Genomic DNA, 19,792 nt, shown 5'->3' with positions numbered 1-19,792 from the left:
CGGGCCGCTCGGAGGCGGCTGCGCGCCTGGTGGGAAATGGCGGGGCTTGCGCGGCCTCATAGGAGTTGTAGTCCAAGCGGCCGCGACCGCCGGCCTAAGGAGGGAGGCGCAGGCCTCCGCAGGACTACATCTCCCAGAGGCCTTTTGCGGCAGCACTGGCTGGCGCCCCCGCCCCGCCAGCCGCGGTGCATTGTGGGACGGGAGCTCCAAAATGGACAACCACAGGGATGCGCCAGGTAACGCCCGGTCCCGCCGGGCCCTCGGGGCCTGCCCCGTCCCCCTCGCTCCCCACCAACCTCCCCTCCCCGGCCCTGCGGCCCGGCTGCAGAGCGGGAGCGGCTCACCAGGCTCGGCAACCTCCCCGCCGCTGCCTGGGCAGCGACCCACCCGCCGAGGCGCCGGTGGGAGTGGGGGGTCTGCCTGTGTGCGCCCGGGGCACGGCCCCGTCGGTTCGCGGGGGCCCCGAAGGCCGCAGCGTTAATTTTTATCTCTCCCTCTCCGTTTCCCCAAGGGAAAGCGAACCGGTGGTTTGGGGTTGCACAGTCTAAATCAGCCAAGACGAACGTGAATATTCTTCACCAAGAGGAGCTGATAGCGCAAAAAAAGAGAGAAATTGAGGCCAGACTGGAGCAGCAAGCAAGGCAGAATTACCTGAGCATACAACAGCTACCTCTGCTTGGAGAGTATGTGGGATTTGCAGTGGTTTTAGATGGGAGCTTTGCTGGCACAAAACAGGCATGTTTGTCAAATGAAGCCGAAGGGATGAGCTTTACAAAGCTGTGGTACCTGGATGCAGATCCTAAGAAAGTTGAAATTGATAAGTGAGCAATGGTTAGAATAGGATACTTGCACTTTAATTGATCCAGCCAGATTTTTCAGGTACTAGTGAGAACAGATACATGCTAATAGCAATCGTATTTTTAACAAGGTATAATTATGCTTTTCTTCTGCTTCCTACTTGTTCTCTTTCTCGTAATCGTGACTGCAAAGAGTTAGCGCAGTTCTCCAGCTAAATGCAGCCTGGGGCTCTTGGAAGCAGGGTGGCATAACAGAGCAAGTAGGAATCCTGTTTCAGCAGAGCAGTAGCGAGGCAGGCGGAGAGCGTGGGTAAGTGTTGAGAGCAGCAGGCTGAATGGTTCCTGCGTGTTTTCAGCGTTAGATGAGAGCGCTTAGCAGTCACTGGCGTTTGCCTTGTTTTCTGTTCAGAATAAATGCATGTGAAGGGGGCTGGGGAGGATGATGAGTACCATCACTTACTTTTCTTTTTCCGTTCAGAGATGACGGTACTGACAGTGAAGCCTGTGTTTCCAACAAGTTTGTTAATGACGGCAGTTTCCTCCAGCAGTTTCTCAAGCTGCAGAAGGAAAAGTCAAGTACTGGTAGGTCGACCTCTGAGCAACAGGAGGCCTTCCTTCTCCTGGTGACACCAGCTTTGTGTGAGCTGCCTCTGTGTGCGTTCGTTTTAGAAACCCTGCTATGAGCCGTTGCCGGTACGAGTAAGTTCTAAAGCAGTGATGACCCCTTTAAATTCGGATTAAAGTCTCCAAGATGTGATAGGCAGGTTTGCCCTTTTTTCCTCTCTAGATGCTGTAAGGACAAGCATCTCTCTTCTAGCTTGCGTAGAAATCACAGCTTTTGTTTAATTATACGGCTTTTACCAGTCAGTGTCTTTAACTTACTCTGAAAAGAATGGCTTATTGCAGCTGTCTTACTGCCTGAGTTGTTATTTGTGACTCCTGAGATTCCAACAGTAAGGATGCACAGGAATTATTTTCCCCTCGTTCTTTTCTAAGAACCGCCCCCAAGTTCTGCTAATAACTCGGCAAACGCTCCTGCGTCACACGTGGGGAAGAAGCCGATGCTGTTTGGGAAGCGTCCCAGCCAGGTCCTGAGCAGCATGCTGCAGCAAGCGAGGAACTACTCCCATTCCAAACAGAGCCCGGTCGTGAACCGCCTCAGTGTGTTTCAGTCGCCAGATGAAGATGAGGAGGAAGATTATGAGCAGTGGTTGGAAATTAAAGGTAAATGACACCTTGCGCTGCGTTCTTTGTTTTGGGGTGTGGGCCCAGTACCCTAGGGATAGGAGTTGAGTGTGGGAACGGGATTCGCTCAGGACCTTTCCCCAGTGGAGGGTGGGTTTTTTTTCCTTATGCTGTGGATTGGTATCCTTAGCACAGCTCTTGTGCACAGATTTCTGCATTGTGAAATATAAGTGACGCTGGTTACTGCTGGCTGACTCCTCCGAAGCCAGCTTCAGCAGAAGAGCTGAGGGCTGGATGCTGCTGGATGTCCCTGGCCCAGCCTGAGCTCAGTGTGGGGGACGGGTCACTTGCTGTGGTTACACCGGCTCTGCTTTGTGCCTAGGAAACTTGATTTTCTCTCAGTCTTCAAAGCAAGTGCTTGATTGGTCTGTAACTCTCTGGAGGAAAAAAAAAAAACAGGTGAAGAAGAAATATATTCTACTCCTAACGCAGCTTGATTGTTTGCTAGTTGTAAGAATTCTGCTTTTGTACAATTCATAGAGTCATAGAATGGTTTGGGCTGGAAGGGACCTTTAAAGGTCATCCAGTCCACACGTGAAGTGTCTTATGCCTGCTGCTGAGTTCTCTAGGAAATATATAGATGTAATGCTTGCATTTTAAATGGATTTTTAGTTTTTTTTAAATTACAGGAAATGGAAAGTCCTCAGTTTGTGCGTGGTGGTGTAGGGGGAAAAGTTGTGCATGTTAATAAATACGATTACATGTTAGGCACAGAACTGCGATGAGGTAAAATCAAAGTGCCTGCCTCTTTTCAAAGTTTCGTTAGAAAATCTCACCTCTAGGTCCTGACTCCTTTAGTTAAGACAGAAAGCCAGAGAAGAATATTGCAGCACTTAAGTAAGAAAGTTTATCTGGATAACCTGGGCTAGGAAGCCAGAAGGCAGATTTGCTTCGTAATTCAAATTTCATGCGTGACTATTAATCAAGTATAAAATTAGATTGCAGTTGCTAAATAAGTCACACTAAGCTTTGTGTCATAATTTAATTCATTATATGTTTAGGAAACCATGTCTAGCTGTTTCTGGTGGGATTTACAAAAGTGTAATCCTAGCAAGCCTGACCATAAGCGTGAAACGCACTGCAGGAATGTGAGAATAGCCACTGGCTGCAGAGGGCGAAGATGGAGTCCAGACCCCTAATGTGGAGATTCTGAGTTCGAATCTAGTCTAGATCAGTGTGGCCAGCTCTGCCCTGTGTGCTCTTTGTTCAGTGCCCTACCCAAAAAGCGCTTGTCCAGACAGGTGCCTGCGTTTAATTCCCGCTGAGTGTGTCCTGCATCAGCTCTGCGATCACTGTCGCTGTCAGTGGGTTCCATTCTTGGCACAGAAGCCAAAATACAGTTTCCTGGCGACCGAGCTCTCCTCTTTTCTCTGGTGGGATTCCCTCCGAGCTAAGGCTGAGACACGGGCGTATGCCAGCAGGAAGAACTATCTGCTCCAGCTACACAATCTGCCTCTGCTAGCTGGGTTCAGAGCGATGTCTTGGGAACTGGAATATGCAAACTTTAGTGAGTGATGCGGCTGTTGAAACCGCATTCCTGTTCCTCCCTGTTGTGTTTTTTGCGGAGTAGAATTGTCAGAAGCAAACGGTGTTGCAACTGAAGTTGCACCCTGGACTGTGATGATCCAAATCTTAGGCTTTTCCTGGGAATAAAAATAAAAAAAATATTAACTTCCTACTAGGGGAGTGCAGAGGCTGACAGTAACCTCGGGATTGTGATTTGTACAGCTGCGTGAGACTGGATCCCCCGTTTCATCCTTTTTCTTCCCGTTCCCGTTCTACTTCTGTCTGCCGCCGTGGTTCTTAGAAGTAATGTACCTGTTGCCTGTTTGGTGTGTGAGTTGAACCCCAGTACTGACAGCCTGCTTAAAGTTTTACCCCCAGAGGATGCGGAGACCCGACAAGTGGTGGAAAAGCTGGCTAGGTTCGTGGCTGAAGGGGGACCAGAATTAGAGAAGGTCGCTATGGAAGACTACAAGGATAACCCAGCTTTTTCGTAAGTGTGGTGATGGCTCTTGGCTTCCAAAGCAGAACGCTGTCTCTTTGTAGGAGGAAAAAAAACAGCCCTGTGGATGTTTGGTGTAATTATCGTGTGGTGGATTTGAGCTCTGTTGCGAGTAATTTTTTTTACAGCTAGGGAAGCTGAGGCAGAAGGGATGCTGCGATGGCGCTGAGGAGGCAGATCTGCTAGAGTCAGGGATGCAGCCTGGGAGCTCTGGCTGCCAGTACGGCGTCGTGTGTGGGGATGCTGGGCTCGATCTCAGGACCGGTTCTCTTTCCTCTGCTGGTGACACGCTGTGTGGCTGTGGGCAGAGGATTCCCTCCTGCACCAGAGGGCGCTCTTACTTATTTCCCTTGAAGTGACACCAAAAATTTGGATGCAAGTCCTTAGATTAAAGCTCAGTGTATTTACACGCTGAAAACTTCTTAATCCACATTTTAAGTGCATTCTGAATAATTTACCTATTTTGTATTTCTTGGGTTTGAGCTATTTATATCCCAAAGTATCAATGTTTGTGTATAGTTGTTGCTGATGCATATTTTCTGCCCTTTTTTCCTCCATCTGCACCCTAGGTTTTTGCATGATACGAACAGCAGAGAATTCCTTTACTACAGAAAGAAAGTGGCAGAGATAAGAAAAGAGAATCAAAGTTCTCAAGCATCCTCTTCACAGAAAGGTAATTAAGACTGGGATCTTGAGAATATGAATTGCATAAGTTAAGTTTGACTTCTTTGTTCTTGGTAACTGCTTGCTAGGTCTGTTCTGTAAACAGCTGGAGTGGATATTTGGCTGTCAATGTGCTGCCTGTAAATAAAATTTCAAAATGGAAGGAAATGGTGATCAAACGTCACCACGATGGCATCAGACTCCTGTGCCAGCGATGGTTGTTTGCCAAGCCTGCAGCATGCTGTACCGTGCTGTATGGAAAAGGCTCTTCAAGGAGAGCTCTTCTGTTTCTCCAGAGTACTTAACAGAGTGAACTAAAACGCTTCGCCATCGTGCTCTTATTTGGTTGGTTCTCGATGAAAATGATTGGTGTGTTTGTTGAACAGAATCCCCATTTCTGCTGCCGTTTTCCTAACTGAAGCTTTAACTTTCTGCTTGGGACATAAGCCCTTGCGAGTGAGTGTGTTTTTTCAGGAGGGAAAACAGCAGAAGTGGATGATCAGCCAGCAGACACGTGGTGTGAGCAGTGGAATCTAGTTAACTGTGTTGAGACAGAAACTATTTAGTGGGTGAAGTGTGGTCTGTGGGCCAGGCATTTATCGCTCCTCGTCCAGCCCGTGTTTCAGGCCTGCTGTGTGGCCCTGCCGAATCACTCAGCCTCTCTGTGTCAGCTTCCTTTTCTCTGGAAAGGAGTCTTGGTGCAATTTAGCTGTCATGCTGATGTGTTCACAGCTCAAACAAGTCATGAGTTAATAGACTGTAGGCTGAAAGAGCTTGTTACCGATATCAACTGACTGATACAACAGTCTGGAAGCTAAGCAGTATTATCCATACTTTACATGTGTGGAATATTGAAGCAAGGAAAGGTTATTACTTGTCCGTGGCTTATAATCATGTCTTCTGCCTCCTGGTCCTGTGCCAGCACGCTGGAGTACTGGCACTGGTACTGCGCAGGTAGCAAATGTCGTGTAAGGCTTCCGTGGCTAAATAGCGTATTTGCCTGGCTCCTTATAAACATCAAATATGCCTGAAATATTAATGCTCCCAGCCTTCTCTGGGCCTTTGTGCTAAGGCTGCACTGGCCACCTCTTCCAGGTGAGAATTTGGACTGTTCCATGGAGTCTCCTCTGCCCTCCAGCCCTCCCCTAAAACGGCCAGCAGGTGTGTGGTAACAGTAGGTGCAGGTGGGATTACGGCGCAGTGTTAGTTTGCCACTGTTTCTAAGGCCTTCCCGTTGCTCCTGGGAACATCGGTGGCAAAGTCTTTAACTGGAGATAAGGGAGTGCTGAGGTGTAACCCTGTGGAAAAGTGCCTGAAATGAGGAAGAGGAGACTTCCTCTGCAGCAGAGAGAAACGGGTGGCTTTGAAGACAAAAAGCTGTTTTGTCTGTTAATCTGCTCTGATCTGACTCCTGGCACAGAGGAAGCTGGTGTGCGAATGGGCGCTGCTCTGGTTACAGAGCTGTTGTACAGCCTGATGCAATGACGTGTTTTTGTGATATAAACTCTGTGACTGTTTATGTGTAATACTTCTGAAAATTAAACTCGACCTTTTGCCCTTATTCTGCTCTTGGGGTTCTTAGAACAGATAGGCTTTGACTGTTGCTTGTGTGAGTTGGGCCCAGTACTGACAGCCTGCTTAAAGTTTCACCCCCAGACGACGAAGAGATAAAGAACTCTGCTGAGAAACTGGCCAGGTTCATAGCAGACGGGGGTCCCGAGGTGGAAGCTATCGCCTTGCAGAACAACCGAGAGAACCATGCTTTCAGGTAAAGGAAGAAACCTGCTGCTGAGTGTCACGTGAGGGGGCTTGGATGGATTTTTTTTTTTTTTTTTTTTTTTAACAGAGAAATACTAGACAAGCTGTGCTAACTCTGAAGTTACAAGGACTGTGCACTTATATAGTGGTGATACTTTTACGTTCTCAAGCTTCACAGTTTAAAGCAAGGCACAGTGAGAGAGAAATCGATTTGCTTTCTGCAAAATTAATTTATGACTCCCATGCCTCCTCACCCGCTTTCTGTTGCGATGTGCTGGTATCATTCTAACCTTTGTACTTTCACCTGTAGCTGTGTTTTGGTGCGGGCCCCCATCCACCACTCATACTGCTGCTGTCCAATTAATTTCCTGGGTTGCTCTTTATGCAGCTTCTTCACTAACGTGCGGGTAGCACTCCTTCACCATCAGGTCCCCCTTTGGAATACCTTTTCCAGCCTTTCCGAGGTGAATTGTTCTCTTCAGTGCTCACTGACAGCTGTTTAATGCCTCCCTTTGGTCTCATCCGTGTTTCATTTTTCTGCTCTTACAGACAGTTTGGTGTGTTCCCTGGAAGCGAGGTGGGGCTTGGCAAGCCTTGTTTTGTTGCCGATATTTTGATGTTTTATTGGCTGCCTTTCGGCCCTCTGGAGTACTCCCTTTGTGTTGTGAATTGCGTTAGGCAGGTGTGCTAATATCTGAGCTGTTTTGTTATTTACTTTAAAACACCGCTGTGATCCCACCTGAGCGCAGTCGAGTTAAACGCGGTCTCCCCTGCTGGGTTCTGCCAGGTTTGCTGTAGGGCAGGCCCCATCCTGCCTTCTGCTAGGGCCTGGAGCAATCCTTCGTGCCGTTATTCAAATGGAGGGCTGCGAGACCACATTTAGTGAATTTTAAAACGCATTCAAGAGCCGTTTGTGTCTGTGCATGTTGTGCAGCGATAGGTGGGAAAGGCTTGTCATCTCTTCAAGTTTTGTTGTGGGAGCAGGCACTCTCCTGAGGAGAGGTTACACCAGGCGTTGAACTGGTCCTCTAAAAGGAGGAGGTTGTAGAGGAGTTAGGAATGGAGAGATTTTCTGTGTGAAGTGTTTGAACTGGAGTGAGCCCAAGAAGATAACGCGTTTGTAACAAACATGACTGTATTTTTATTTTTTTTTTTTGCATAGCTGCTAGATTGAGGATTGTTCATGTTTTTCTCACAGAGACTAAGGAGTTTGATTTCACCCAAAAGGTCAGAGATGCCTGTTTCTGGAAGGGGTAGCAAATAAAGCAATGTATTTTGTGTATGAGGGAATGGAAGGAGGAGTCATGGTGTGAATAAGCAGACTGGTAATGTCAATGCTTCTAGCTTGCCCTGAGAGTTTGGCAGCAGTTTCTTTAGTCGGTGGCTTGGCATTCCCAATGGTGAGACCTGAACGTTTATTTTCTCCTGTGAACTGAAACCCCGTGTATTGTGGAGCCCTTGCAGTTTTTCCAAACGTGTTCTGGAAGGCAGGTGAATTCTAGGGGAGGACCTTGCATTTCCGCAACAGTAACACAATCCTTTTTAGTGCTGTGTATGTATTTGGCACAAGAAATAGCTGTGGTCTGCTCAGGAATGGGAAATAGGCTTCCTGATCCCAAAGGCCTGCAGCCTACCTTGCAAAAGCGTGCAGAGCCCTGCACTGTGTGCGCATACACACGGGATGGTGCTGCAGAGCAAGGAAGTATGCAGGAAGGCTAGTTGTGCAAGAGCAGGCCCGAAAGAACAGCCCTGACCAAACTGTGCTGTAGCCAACCCTTGCGCGTAACTGTCACATCAAAACTTTCTTCTTTTTTTTCTCTTTATAGGTTTTTATATGAGCCAAACAGCAAAGGCTACAAGTATTACCGGCAGAAACTGAAAGAGTTCCGTAAGGCCAAAACCAGCACTGCGTGTGCCCCCTCACCTGCAGAGTCCAGTCTGAAAAGGAAAACCAGTCCCGAGGCATCACCCTCACCTTTGTGCTTATCATCTTTGCCCTCGTCTTTGCCCGTGCCCCTGCCCGTGCCCTCACCTTTGCCCGTGCCCCTGCCTTTGCCCTTGCCTGTGCCCTCGCCCTTGCCCTTGCCTGTGCCCTCGCCCTTACCCTCACCTTCACCATCATCCTCTACAACTCCACCTGATCAGACAGCTGCAACCACTGCTGCCACAACAACTACAGCCGCTGCCACAGGCACTACTAAAAAGAAGCGGAAGAGCAGGTGGGGGCCGGAGGAGGACAAGGTTGAATTGCCCCTCCCGCAGCTCGTCCAACAGCTGGATTCTCCTTCCCCTCTGTCAGGTTAGTGGGTCTGTATATTGTGTTGAATAACTCTTTTCCTGGGGAGGGCATTCTGCCTTAGCACAGCTGGTTTTGTAAGCAGAAAACTCAGTGAGCCTTATCTCTTGTAATCTCCTTGGTTGCCAGCCCCCTGTTTTGCAGCTGGGCCTAGGAGCTAACTCTCCCCTGTGTGGAAACCCAGATAAACCACTTTATCTCGCTGACACCAGGGACTGGATGTTATCACTCTCCAGCTCTCTCTAAAGCCCTGCTGTGCTATAGCTTGTTACAGCCTCAGCCTCCACGCTGTTCGGGGCTATTTCACGACAGGAAGAGAGCCTGTCAGAAAACAAATACCAAAGGCTGAGCTGTGCTTATTCCTCGTGGTGGGATGAAGTCCCCGGGCAGCGCTTCCATCTCACCCTAACTGATGAGAAGGCTTAATGGGAATGGCTGTTCCCAGGTGCTGGCAGGTGCAAGCGTAACTTCCAGTTCCAGTTTATACCCACTTCACTTGGTTACAGATGGGCTTCACTGTCCTCAGCCAGCTTTGAGGCTCATGCTCCTGTCGCCTCACCTGCCAAGTTCACCCAGGGGGTGCAGCTCTCTTCCAGGGCTGGAAAACAATTCTTCCAGTCGGGGCACTTCTCGTGAGCTCTCAGAGGTGGAGCTCTGGTGGCACGTCTGTGCATGTGCAGGTAGGTAATTAGGCAGGCAGTTAAGAGATGGGTATGAAAATTGAGTCACTCAAGGACAACAGGTGAATGCAGACTTTCAGGACAGCATCTTTGAATCCTTTGCCCAACTAGTGTGGCATGGGGAGAGGATGTGAACAGGAGAAAGAAGACACAAAATAAGGCAGTTGGTGTTGGCAAACTGAGAGGATTAATAGCACAAGGCTAGAGCCACTGGAAAAGTCCTAAGTGCCTGTCTCAGGAAGGACCTTTTTCAAAAAACCGTAGCAAAACAGATGAAGTGGACGAGTAATAGGAAAGCTAGAATTTCCTGAGCTGCAGGGTGAGACCACAGTTAATTCTCAACACGTGGTCATTCTGTACAGTTCATTGCTCCAGCGCGTCTGTGGGTCTTCTGCTTCGGCTGGGTTTTGGAGGAGGTAGATGCTCAGCCATGAATAGCTTCGTTAGGCTTGGGTAAGACGTAGGGCTGGCTGGACGTGCTGTGGTGTCTGTTGGCTCTGCAGAGTCGGGAAGGAAGGAGGGACTGACTCCTAACCCAGCACTTCAATGGCAGATTGAGAGAAGCTGCTGTGTAATTCTGTCTTCTGATCACAGCCCTATACAGAAGTCTTGGGTATACATCTTGCAGGTACAGGACAAGACACCAACCTGCGTGGCGTATTGATTTGACCTTGAATTGCTGCTCATAGAAATCAGATGCAGAACTCTTTCCTAATTTTGTACCTCTAGAATAGTTGGGTTTTTTTTCCTGCAGACAGTAATGAAGCTTCGCTGATGAAGCTGGGCAGGCACTATCAAAACAAGCATCAGATTCCATCTTAATACCTCCTGCTGCAGTCGAGGGGCTGCGAGGGTATCCACGTGCATGTTCCTGCATGCTTCCTGCTGAAGTCTCCCCTGGCTCTCTGAGCCTCCCCGTAATTAGGCAGGGACACGCTCCTTGTGCTCATGCTCGCTTTCTGCAGGGCTTTCTGTCAGGTAGAAGAAAAGGACAGCAAACAATTTGCCAGGCACAACAAATCAACCGTTAATGCGCTGTTAATGCTCTGCAGGGGGAAGGACTTTTTATCAGTTCAGAGGGACTAATCCTTTTTTAGAATTAACATCTTCAACCTGACAGGTGGAGAGAATTCCGGATTACACCCCTGGTCCCATGGAAGGTTGGAATTGCACGGTATGCTTTGGTACCTAGATAGCTACCTCTTAGTCCTTTATCCTTAGCAATTGTTTGGGAATTAGTGGAGGACTGTTCTGATTCTTTTCCTGTCTCTTGGCAATAAATCAGTACAACGGAGAGGAGAAAGTGCAGGCCTTTTGGACAGAAACAAGGCTCCTTTTAAATGTATCGATAGCGAAACGCTGAACTGCGTGTGTGCTGGGGGACTAATGCATCTGAAAAGCTGACCAGAACTGAGATGTTGCCATTAGTGAGTTCTGTGGATAGTGGGAAATTACAGGCTGTCATTAGAATTTTCTGAAACCTAATACTGGATTGGTTTGGATCTGATTAGTTTTAATTGAGCGAGATATTCAGACGGAAGAAAAAAATCAGACACTTCTGTATTGGGATTTCTCCTGCTATCCTTAAAGGACATTCACTTCTCTTGTAACCAGCTCCTCTTTGGGCGTGTGGAAAAGGGATAAACCTTCAGGTAGTCTTCTGCCAATGCTGCAGATAGACTGCACCATTAACCCTGTAGGCAAAGCTGATGTCATTCAAGGGAAAAAAAAAAAATTCCTAGGCCTGCTGAACACGAGACTGAGAAGCAACTCCTTATCTTTTGCATAGTGTTTGCCTGGTGCTAGACGGTGTAAGGAACTTATAAGTCTTATCTATTTTTATGCAGATTCATTTACTGATCTTATTTATGCATCAACTTTTCTGTCTTCAGAGGGGGACTTGGGGTGTAGCTTTGCTTCTTCTGTCAACTTTTCCTCTATTGTGATACTTTGTGCTACGCCTGCAAAAACAGCCCCCAGAGCTAAATTTCTGCAGAGGCTCTTTTGGCATCATCTCAGCGTAAAGTCTGCGCGGTACCAGCGCAGTCAGACAAACCAGATGTAGCTGTAGCACAAGAAGGAGCAGTGGCGTATGCTTTCTGGGAAGGAAGAGAAGATGCTCCAGTCTCACCTTTCTCCTTTAAGGTGGTTATATATGCTGGCAAGCCACCAGCTCGCAGGGCCTCTAGAGCCATGCCTGGCTCTTAGCCTGGGTGTTTATGCAGTTCAGAACTAAGGCAGAGAGCTGCTGATCTCTGCGAAGGGCAGAGAGTCTTCCTCAGTGCATTCAGAGAAAGCTTTCCCATGCCCTGAGACGGGAGGTGACTCTGACTAGGGCCGGTGCTGCAGGGCCCCGATCTCACGTAACATTTGGAGCCAGGTTCTTCACATGGAGCGGATGCAGTGTGTTCATTAGAACAGTTTCCAAATCTCGGTGCTCTCCAAGGCAGAAATTGGGCTGTTTATCAATAATAGGTTTGTTTTTTCTATTTGTTCTTATTTCTTGGGAGCTGAAAGTGCGTATCCTAGCACCAAGCCTAGCGTAACACGGCCTCTTCCTCCCCTCCTCTTGGAAAACCTCTTGCAGTGTTTTACATAACTCTTCCTGCAGAGTTGACTCCTGGCACTGGTGCAAATGAGCAGAGGCTGGAGCCGTGCAAGGGAGGGTGGATGTGCTGCTTTATGGGCTCCTTGGGAGGCTGGAGTTAGGAAGCTGCTTTCCAACCGTGGTGTTCTCCGCCAAAAGCATGCGGAAAAGGAGGGGAGATAAGAGTGCTCGGATCAATTGCCTTGAGTGGAAATAAGAGGAAGGGAGAAGATGACCCCTGGGGCATAATTAGCATGCTGTGTAGACATTTGGTGTCATGAACAATGATCCTATTATTATTTGGCTTCATAATTAATAGATAATGAATAATTAATGAAACATCCTTTAGCTGTAGTCTGCACTTCCATTCAAATGGAGGGTTTTTGCAGTCATCGGGAAGAAATCCTTTTCCTCGTATTGAAAAATGCAACACACTTCCAAGTGCAGTTGTGTATCTAATCCCTTAAATATTTAACTGTTGGGGTCATAGCTCAGAGGTGCTCTAGAGGGGAGCTGCCAGTCCTGTTACGTGTATACGGACCAAGTTTGCAAGTCTGTAAATCTCTTTTTTGCAGCCCCAGCAGTGTTTCTATTACTTTCTTCCACAGTACAGCAGTTACAAATAGGCTTCCTTTTTTTCCCTATCTCTTTCCTTTAACTTGCCCTTTGAACTCAGAGTGCCGTGTGGTCGTTTTAAATCAGTAGGTGCCCTGCCCAGATAATGCTCATATCTAATTTCAGGGCTTATCTGATACAACAGCAAAAATCATTCCGCGGGAGGACCTTCCAGAAGAGACTGCTCCAGAAAAAGGAGGATTCATCAATGGGGTTGTCAAGCAGAGACTTAAAATGCTGCCTCTTTGAAAGCAGGGGCAACGTCTCCGGCAGTGCTGCTCTTGAGCCTGTAGATTAGAAACTAAAGTCTCCTTGGGGAATAGCAACTTCCAGAAGCAGCCTAACGCTCTATTCTAACGTGGTCATTTGCTTTCCATTCTGAATGAAGGAGCTGTTTACATAGTAATCAGCAGACACCTACGTGCCCAGATTGGGCAATGTGCTGACAGGCGCAGATCTGCCATGACTCAGTTCTGAATAATTACGTATCACTCCTCGCAGTGGCTGGGGTTCATGAGGAAGCCTTGTGAGGAGAATTAATCTTAAGGAGAAATGATTTGTAAAGTGTGGTGTAGCAGATTGCCATGCAGAGTGACCTCTGAGGATGTGAGATGTAGTTAGGAAGTCTGCTAACGCGACACGGGCAGAGCCTTGGACCGGGGTGAGGGAATACTTGGAGCTTGCTGGCAAAGGAGACGTGACCCGGTGGCTTTCCTGCTCCCGTGGTTCCTACGTCCTGCCAGGCAGTTGTTCTTCAGTTAAGTGTCTCAATGCTGGCACCATTAAATGAGTGTAAAACTTCGTGTGGATATCCTGAGATAAGATTTCACTGGTCTTAACAGCTGCCTCAGATTTTTGAAAGTCTTTTAACATGTGCTTGTTACAGTTCAGGACCTCAAGGGTCTTGGCTATGAAAAAGGGAAGCCGGTTGGTTTGGTGGGTGTGACGGAGCTCTCCGAAGCCCAGAAGAAGCAGCTGAAGGAGCAGCAGGAGGTAATGCCCTGAAATGATTTCCAAATTCATTTGTGTACCAGCATATTGCCTTGCAGCATGGCTTGGTTAGATGGGAAAACGGAGGTGGAGAGAGCAAAGAAACTTTCCCGGTGGCCCGCAAATAAATCTCTAGGATTTATGCTGAATGCTTAGGAATCATGTGATGCTGCAGTCAGCAGAAACATTAGAGGACTTTGGGGAATATGAATTAAGCCAGCCAATTGCTGTCCTACCAGACTAAAACCCCAAATCTGTGAGGTTTGTTGTGTCGCATCTGCGGCTGGTTATGTATTGCTTCGGCAGTGGGGAGAAGGTGAGAGGATGCTTGCGAGCGTTGAGGGAATGAGAGCAGGGTGGGCTTTCACCGGAGTGCGAGGGTGGCGCTTAAACTGCGTGGGGATGATCAGACGGCAGCAGGCCTCAGTGTCAGTGTCAAGGTACTTCTGTCTGAGGAGCTGGCGTGTAATGCTCCGGTTTGATCTGAGAAGCGAGCGGATCGGATCGAGCAGCAGTGCTGCCTGCTGGGATTTGTAGTTGTCATCACCGGCGTTCTGTACAGTGGCTGGGGCAGGCACGGGCTCTGCTGCAGAGCCCCACGTGCCTCTGTGGCAGACCTGCTTGTCTCACTGAGCGTACTGTTGCATCCCCCAGATGCAGCAGATGTATGATATGATCATGAAGCACAAGCGGGCCATGCAGGAGATGCAGATGATGTGGGAAAAGGCGATTCAGCAGCACCAGCATGGCTACGACAGCGATGAAGAGGTGGACAGTGAGCTGGGGACGTGGGAGCACCAGCTTCGCCGCATGGAGATGGACAAAACGCGAGGTGCGTAGCAAGCTGCCATGCTGACGTCTTGCTCACTCCGCAGTTGTGCAAAGGCCTCCGTCTGAGCTCACGCTGCTGGTTGGGAATTTCAGGGTCACTTTGCACTCTGTGCTGTGGTTTCCCTGCCTGTTGAGTGGAGATAATAACCATGTATTGCTCTGAGGCTTTATGCTTCGCAGACCCTCTGAAATCCCGAGTCAAAGAACGCTGCGTTACTGCTGTTTTCTCTCCTCGGTGTCTTGGGCAGAGTGGGCCGAGCAGCTGACCCAGATGGGCAGAGGGAAACATTTCATCGGAGACTTTCTTCCACCTGACGAGCTGGAGAAATTCATGGAGACGTTCAAGGCATTGAAGGTGAAATAGCAGGGTGGTGGCAATGCTTCAGACGCGTCCCGTAGCAGTGAGGGAAAGACCTCGAGCATGCTTTGCCCTTTTTCACAGCACTTTGCGACCTTGCAGCCTTGAGGTGCTTCTGCCCTTGCAGTGGGAGCTCTGTTGTTTCTGTAGGGAGCAAGGGGTTAGATTTTTGCTCTTTGCAGAGAAGTGGCTGTAGCAAATTAGAGAACAGACAGTTGAGACAGTATTTGGGGTTAGCTGAAACTACAGACAGACCTCTCAGCCTGCCCACCACGTGTCTGCTGTTCCTGTTTTGGATAAGCGGTTGCTGATGCCAGGCAAGGAAAACTTGAATTTTTATCCAGGCGACTGCAGTAAAGTGAAAGTACAAAGCCTGTGAAAAGCTTATGCAAAGCACCTCGATACCTGCCAGTTCTTCCTAAACTGTAGAACTTCTTGGTGCTGGCGCATCCCTCATAACGTTTTCCTGTAACCAGCATGGGGTCTGACGTTCCATGGAGATCCTGGCTTAACTAAGAGCTATATCTGAAGCTTGGTCCAGCGAACAGCTTTAAATTCAGGAGCTAAGTATTCCTCAGCTTAATCTCACAGTAGCATTCCCTGCTTCTTGCAGATTGTGTTGCAGGGCTGTGCAATGCTTTATCATTCACCTAGTTTCTTCTCTGTGGTGGTGCAGAACTGGAATCCCAAGAAATCATGCTAGCGATGGTTTGCCAGAACCATCCTAACTTTGAGGGGCTGGGGCTGGCTTTCCCCTCCTCTGACCCACGAAGACAGGCGCATATGAAAACTAACCAACGCTACCTTTTGTGTCTCTGCAGGAAGGACGTGAGCCAGATTATTCGGAATACAAAGAGTTCAAACTGACTGTGGAAAACATAGGTTATCAAATGCTAATGAAGATGGGCTGGAAGGAAGGCGAGGGACTTGGCTCAGATGGACAGGGGATTAAAAACCCCGTCAGCAAGTAAGCAGAGTTCTACTATTGATTTAGTCCTTTCCTCTTGGGCTGATAATTGATGCTCCTACCCTAGCCTGCTGGAAGCAGCTGCAATGAATGTGACTGTAATCCATCACTTGAACAGAATATGGAATCCTCGCAGCAAAGGAGAACAATTGTTTCTGATTTCTTTGGAGTTCCCTCCCCCCAATGCCTCCTGGGTTTGTTACTTCATCTCAGGCCGGACATATGATCTGAGCCAAGAGTATTTTGTTTCTAATCTCAGTTTGCATAGTGTGCTCTTCTGAGAGGTGCCTTCTCCCCGGTTTCCCCACCTGTCCAATGAAGGGAACGCTTGTCTCCACCTCACCTCTCCCAGGCCGTGAGAGGATTAAGTCATGTCTTTAAAGTCATACATTTATTTCAGTATTAAGAACGTGCCTTTGGCATCTGAAGCGCTGCTGGGGCCTGCCAGCTAGTCCCTGGTGCGCTGTGGGTGAAAGGCAATTACCAGGATTTGCTGCTGCTGGACCTGTGTTGGAAAGGTGTTTGTCCAGATCAGAGAGCTTTGTGATCACACAACTGTCTTGACGTCACACTTCTGCACAGAAGTTTTCTGACTTGATCACACTTTCTCTGTAACAAAGCTTTATGAGAGTTCTATCCAGAAGTAGATGAGCATCTCTTTAGGTGGATCATCTGCTGGCAACATATGCTGAACATCAAAACTGGGGATAGGAGATAACTCTGAATCCGTTTTTAGCATTAGATCCTTTTAGAAATAGCAGTTGTTTGTTTACTGCGCGATAGAAAGGATCTCTACAAAGCACTGCTGCTCCTCTTGCACAAATGAACTCTCTGGGAACATACTGTGGGTTCAAAGAAGCCCTGCAGTAAAAGATCGCTGTGAGCAAAACAGCGAGGCTTACAAACAGCAGACGGAAGGCAGTTTCTGTCAATCGCAGGGTTGAACAAGGGTTGCGATTTGCTTGGGCTCTGCCATCTCTGGTGTTCTTAGACTGCAGATGGAAAGGCTTTCATTGCTTCCACTTTTGGACTGCTCTGGAGTGAAGGACTGGGAGACAGGCATGTTCTTTACCCGTTCTGTGTGCCTGCAATCAGTGAGATACGGATCGGCAGCTCTGGTTGCCGAAGGTTAGTCTCCCGGTCAGCGTGCCGTTCAGCAGGGAGGCTCCCAGAGCACAGCCTGTATTTCTGTCCCAGCTGCGGAAGGTTAGGCAAGTACATGTTGATAGTCCTGCTTCCATCTAACAACAGCACGTGTCATTGATTTGGAAGGGCAGCGTAGGAACGTGGCAAATGCAATAAGCTCCTCGGAATTAGCTGTCTGTCTTGATGCAGCACGCTTTCTGTGATGACGCCCGCTGCTCCCTGAGACTTGTTTTCTGCGCAGGTGTTTCTGGTGAAGAGGAAGGTGATCTGTCAGGTCTGCTTACCTCGGGGGCTCTGTTCCCTCTTTCCCTACAGGGGGACTACTGCTGTGGATGGAGCTGGCTTTGGCATCGATCGTCCCGCCGAGCTGACCAAGGAGGATGACGAGTACGAGGCATTCCGTAAACGAATGATGCTGGCCTACCGCTTCCGACCAAATCCGTTGGTAAGGTGGCCTTGCAGTGCCCTCCCGAAACCAGAGCAGACACGCTCACAAATCGGTTGAGGCTCCTGTGCGTATCTTGTAAGGGTGGAACGTTTCTAGTGCTCAGCCAAGAGAGCAAGCGCTGTGAAAGTTTCTCTTGAATTCTCTCCTCATGCCAAACCAAACATGCTGCTACCGAAACATCCGTGGGTGTGCGGTTTTCCTTGCCGTGATTTTTCCCAATACAAGGCCACCTGGTTTGGGGTTTGTCTGGTGCATTCCAAGTGTAAACACTGTGCACAAAGGAAGTGGATGCATTGTCTGTGAACCCATGGTTTATTTTTGAATAGTTGCTTTCCTGGTTGCAAAAGGCTTGTAAGTTTGCATTTGCCTCTTATGCTCAGCATGCCAGCACACCTAGAGAGCTTCGTTTGTAATTTTTGATGGGCAAACCTCAGGTTTCACTGTCAGAAATGTCACGTTTCGGTTTCTTTTTCAGATACTTAAGCTCAAATGTTCATTGTTCTGTGAAGACAGCAATTTTGATTAATTTTCTCTTGTTATTCCCCACAGAACAATCCACGACGACCTTACTACTGAGAATGTTTTGGGGACAATGTATTTTCAAAACAATTGTAATTTGACTGTGAAATGTTATGAAACTGCATTATCATTCTCTTATTTGCTAATATTGTAAAACTTATTGAAGTCACAATACCATCTTTCACCCAGAAAAAAGGCCTGCGAGCCCACTCACCGCACACTCGAGTGTCATGACAACCGTGTCGTAACGTAACGAGGCCTGGGCGGCGTTTGAGAGGAGAGAGCAGGTGAGAACAGAGCCCTTCGCACGGTGCTCCGCTGACGGTGGAAGGGCGGCACCAAAGATACCACCGGGAATGGTTCAGGGACTCCATTCCTGTTTAGCTCGGTGCCGTGGTACAAGAAATGCGTTTTTTTGCCTAACGACAGATCCTCTGTTCCGATACGCAGCTTGTGCTGCTCTGGGGCGAGGTTTTTTTGTTCGGTTTTTTTTTTAATCGCAAATACAACGAGGGACTGCCTCTGACCCAACTTTTGGGGCTGCTGTTCCCTGAAGAACTGGGTCCTGATGCTGTCCTAAAACCTGCAGTGTAGTCTGACCTTCAGCTGACGCGGCAAAACCAGTGCCGCGGTGTTTACCTCTGCCCTGGGGACGACAAGGCGCGGATCGGTGCGTGGCTGCAGGGGCTGCGGGGCGCGGGGAGGGTTCGCTCGCCTTCAGAGGCGATGGCCTCTTGATGTCTTGAACACTAAGCTCACCCAGCAGACCTGCCAACACTTCCTGGGCATTGGGGTGATGAAGAATCAAGCCTTCCAGCACAGTTTCTCAAAGGCCGTTTGGATTTTGTTGTCCCAAGAAACCCTTCTACAAATACAAATTTTCTTCATTCAGTCTGTAAATACAATAAAACTCATTTGTTCCTCAGTTTTAATCGCTGAATTTTTGGAAGGAGTGGTCCAGCTGTGGGTCTTTGTAGGCCAAGAGGCTGCTCTAGATCTCTCCTTCCCCCAGCATCTTGGAGAAAACACAGTGAGGTTGGTTGGTTTGGTTTCTTTTGCATTTGTGTTCCCTCAGTCCGTACACTTGGCACGTGATTCTCTTTTGTTAGCTTTTTCTTAACAACATCGACTCAAGGACGTGGCTTCCAATAAAAAAACACTTGAAATGCTAAATTCAGTAGGGGTTCATTCTGAGAAAAATTAAAATGCGCGAGCACCTCCTGGGAGCACCGAGCTGGGCTGGCTCATGTGTGCTCGCTATGGCTTCTGCCTGGCGGCGCCGCACCAGGAATGGCTCACCAGCACGGGCAGCAATCCGGAAAACGGGGAAATAAGGAAGGAAATCTGGCAGGTCTTCAGTAGGGCCAAGCTTCTGCTCAGGTGATGAAGCTCACTGCGCCAACTGTGCTCTCCTGGGAAGCTGGGACCCCCATCCCCGGCGTGACCGTGCCGCATCACCGTGAACCACGCGCTGTTCCCCGCGCCCTGCCGCTGGCAGCAGGAGCCAGGGATCGGTTCTGCGGGAACCTGGCGAGCCGCTTAGCGCCGTCCTTGCAATCGTCAGCTGCAAAGCAGGGGTTTCATCTTCAGAACCTGAATCAAACAGGTGGCTGCTGCGGCGTGCGCAGGAGGTCACCAAGATCAAAGAGCAGGTTCCCGGCGCGTGCTGTGCAAACGCCGCGCCAGCTGCCCGGCATGAAAACGCCCGTGGTGAGCGTGGCACGGGGAGGCACCGTGAACTCACCTGGGCGGGGAGAGGCAAAGGGATTGGCGCTTGTTTGCCGCGAGCTGTTGCAAGAGCTGGGGGACTGAAGAGATGCTCATGCGGGGTTCAGTGTCTGGGAAGGGCTGAAGTGCGGAGTCACCCCAGATGAGCTATTTTCATGT

The 19,792-nt window shown here is 48.8% G+C and overlaps 1 protein-coding gene across 1 annotated transcript; it reads left to right on the top strand.

The window, feature by feature from the left end:
- Positions 1-211: 211 nt before the first annotated feature.
- SUGP1 (SURP and G-patch domain containing 1) lies at positions 212-18,827 on the top strand. The gene is made up of 14 exons (XM_086767250.1): positions 212-236; positions 512-683; positions 1,276-1,379; positions 1,794-2,021; positions 3,915-4,038; positions 4,617-4,720; positions 6,355-6,478; positions 8,295-8,767; positions 13,533-13,639; positions 14,291-14,468; positions 14,716-14,822; positions 15,647-15,792; positions 17,254-17,383; positions 17,936-18,827. The coding sequence occupies exons 1-14, from the start codon at positions 212-214 to the stop codon at positions 17,960-17,962; spliced, it is 2,049 nt and encodes a 682-aa protein (XP_086623376.1). The 3' UTR covers positions 17,963-18,827.
- Positions 18,828-19,792: the final 965 nt, after the last annotated feature.

This window comes from Chlamydotis macqueenii, chromosome 26 (genome assembly GCF_036417535.1).
Source record: "Chlamydotis macqueenii isolate bChlMac1 chromosome 26, bChlMac1.mat, whole genome shotgun sequence".
Taxonomy (NCBI): domain Eukaryota; kingdom Metazoa; phylum Chordata; class Aves; order Otidiformes; family Otididae; genus Chlamydotis; species Chlamydotis macqueenii.
This window is presented reverse-complemented; position numbering and strand designations above follow the sequence as displayed.

Bases quoted from the DNA above. Each gene is read 5' to 3' on its own strand.
- SUGP1 (XM_086767250.1), top strand. From the start codon at position 212: ATGGACAACCACAGGGATGCGCCAG. The intron at 1,380-1,793 runs GTAGGTCGACCT...TTCTTTTCTAAG, and splicing joins GAAGGAAAAGTCAAGTACTG to AACCGCCCCCAAGTTCTGCT. The intron at 14,469-14,715 runs GTGCGTAGCAAG...TGTCTTGGGCAG, and splicing joins GGAGATGGACAAAACGCGAG to AGTGGGCCGAGCAGCTGACC.